The sequence below is a fragment of the Oncorhynchus clarkii genome, chromosome 9 (assembly GCF_045791955.1).
Source record: "Oncorhynchus clarkii lewisi isolate Uvic-CL-2024 chromosome 9, UVic_Ocla_1.0, whole genome shotgun sequence".
Classification (NCBI taxonomy): Eukaryota; Metazoa; Chordata; class Actinopteri; order Salmoniformes; family Salmonidae; genus Oncorhynchus; species Oncorhynchus clarkii.
Window position 1 is genome coordinate 6,289,094 of NC_092155.1, and position 2,500 is coordinate 6,291,593.

The window sequence follows — 2,500 nt, forward strand, 5'->3', positions numbered from 1 at the left end:
CTCTAGACTGACGTTACCATTAGAGGGATCTAGAGACTGACTTTACCATTAGAGGGATTTAGACTGACTTTACCATTAGAGAGATCTAGAGACTGACTCCAGAGGGATCTAGACTGACTTTACCATTAGAGGGATCTAGAGACTGACTTTACCATTAGAGGGATCTAGACTGACTTTGCCATTAGAGGGTTCTAGAGACTGACTTTGCCATTAGAGGGATATAGAGACTGACTTAACCATTAGAGGGATATAGAGACTGACTTTACCATTAGAGAGATCTAGAGACTGACTCCAGAGGGATCTAGACTGACTTAACCATTAGAGGGATCTAGAGACTGACTCTAGACTGACTTTACCATTAGAGGGATCTAGGGACTGACTTAACCATTAGAGGGATCTAGAGACTGACTTTACCATTAGAGGGATATAGAGACTGACTTTACCATTAGAGAGATCTAGACTGACTTTGCCATTAGAGGGATATAGAGACTGACTCTACCATTAGAGGGATATAGAGACTGACTTTACCATTAGAGGGATATAGAGACTGACTCTACCATTAGAGGGATATAGAGACTGACTTTACCATTAGAGGGATATAGAGACTGACTTTACCATTAGAGGGATCTAGAGACTGACTACAGAGGGATCCACACTGACTTTACCATTAGAGGGATATAGAGACTGACTTTGCCATTAGAGGGATCTAGAGACTGACTTTACCATTAGAGGGATCTAGAGACTGACTCCAGAGGGATCTACACTGACTTTACCATTAGAGGGATATAGAGACTGACTTTACAATTAGAGGGATCTAGAGACTGACTTTACCATTAGAGGGATCTAGACTGACTTTACCATTAGAGAGATCTAGAGACTGACTTTACCATTAGAGGGATCTAGAGACTGACTCCAGAGGGATCTACACTGACTTTACCATTAGAGGGATATAGAGACTGACTCTACCATTAGAGGGATATAGAGACTGACTCTACCATTAGAGGGATCTAGACTGACTCCAGAGGGATCTAGACTGACTTTACCATTAGAGGGATCTAGAGACTGACTTTACCATTAGAGGGATCTAGACTGACTTTACCATTAGAGGGATCTAGAGACTGACTCTACCATTAGAGGGATCTAGACTGACTCCAGAGGGATCTAGACTGACTTTGCCATTAGAGGGATCTAGAGACTGACTTTACCATTAGAGGGATCTAGAGACTGACTTTACCATTAGAGGGATCTAGAGACTGACTTTACCATTAGAGGGATATAGAGACTGACTCTACCATTAGAGGGATATAGAGACTGACTTTACCATTAGAGGGATCTAGAGACTGACTTTACCATTAGAGGGATCTAGAGACTGACTTTGCCATTAGAGGGATATAGAGACTGACTTAACCATTAGAGGGATCTAGAGACTGACTCTAGACTGACGTTACCATTAGATGGATCTAGAGACTGACTTTACCATTAGAGGGATTTAGACTGACTTTACCATTAGAGAGATCTAGAGACTGACTCCAGAGGGATCTAGACTGACTTTACCATTAGAGGGATCTAGAGACTGACTTTACCATTAGAGGGATCTAGACTGACTTTGCCATTAGAGGGTTCTAGAGACTGACTTTGCCATTAGAGGGATATAGAGACTGACTTAACCATTAGAGGGATATAGAGACTGACTTTACCATTAGAGAGATCTAGAGACTGACTCCAGAGGGATCTAGACTGACTTAACCATTAGAGGGATCTAGAGACTGACTCTAGACTGACGTTACCATTAGATGGATATAGAGAGGGATCTTCTCCCCCCCTTCTAGAGAAGGGGGGAGAAGGGTGAGGAGGGAATAGGAAGGAGAGAAGGGGGGAGAGAAGGGGGAGGAGAGAAGGGGGAGGAGAGAAGGGGGGAGAGAAGGGGGAGGAGAGAAGGGGGGAGAGAAGGGGTAGGGGAGAAGGGGGAGGAGAGAAGGGGGAGGAGAGAAGGGGAGGGGAGAAGGGGGAGGAGAGAAGGGGGAGGAGAGAAGGGGGGGGGGGGGAGGGGGAGGGGAGAAGGGGGAGGAGCGAAGGGGGAGGAGAGAAGGGGGGGAGAGAAGGGGGAGGGGAGAATAGGGAGGGGAGAATAGGGAGGGGAGAATAGGGAGGAGAGAAGGGGGGGAGAGAAGGGGGAGGGGAGAAGGGGGAGGAGAGAAAGGGGGGGAGAGAAGGGGGAGGAGAGAAGGGGGGGAGAGAAGGGGGAGGAGAGAAGAGTCCATGCTTTCATAGTCTCGCGATGCCATGCCTCCAAAATCACATCACCTTTGACCTCCTCTCACTTTTCTCATCTTTTATCTGTCCGTCTCCCTCCTTGTTAAAGAGGAGGAAGGTCACTTCATCCCCTTATACACAGTGCTTTTATTCAAATCATTACTAATCTCTTACAGAAGACTCCTCATCGGCTCTTCCCATGGTGAAGCCGTCATTTGATAGGCTGTCCTCAGGCCAGGCTCTGCCC

At 46.5% G+C, this 2,500-nt stretch overlaps 1 protein-coding gene across 1 annotated transcript in view; it reads left to right on the forward strand.

Moving 5' to 3' along the window:
- The window catches only part of LOC139415800 (dachshund homolog 2-like), a 62,533-nt gene that overhangs the window by 49,346 nt on the left and 10,687 nt on the right, over positions 1-2,500 (forward strand). The window contains exon 6 of the mRNA XM_071163898.1: positions 2,430-2,500. This exon is cut by the window's right edge and continues 72 nt beyond it. Coding sequence (XP_071019999.1) covers positions 2,430-2,500 — 71 coding nt within the window. The remainder of the gene's footprint in view (positions 1-2,429) is intronic.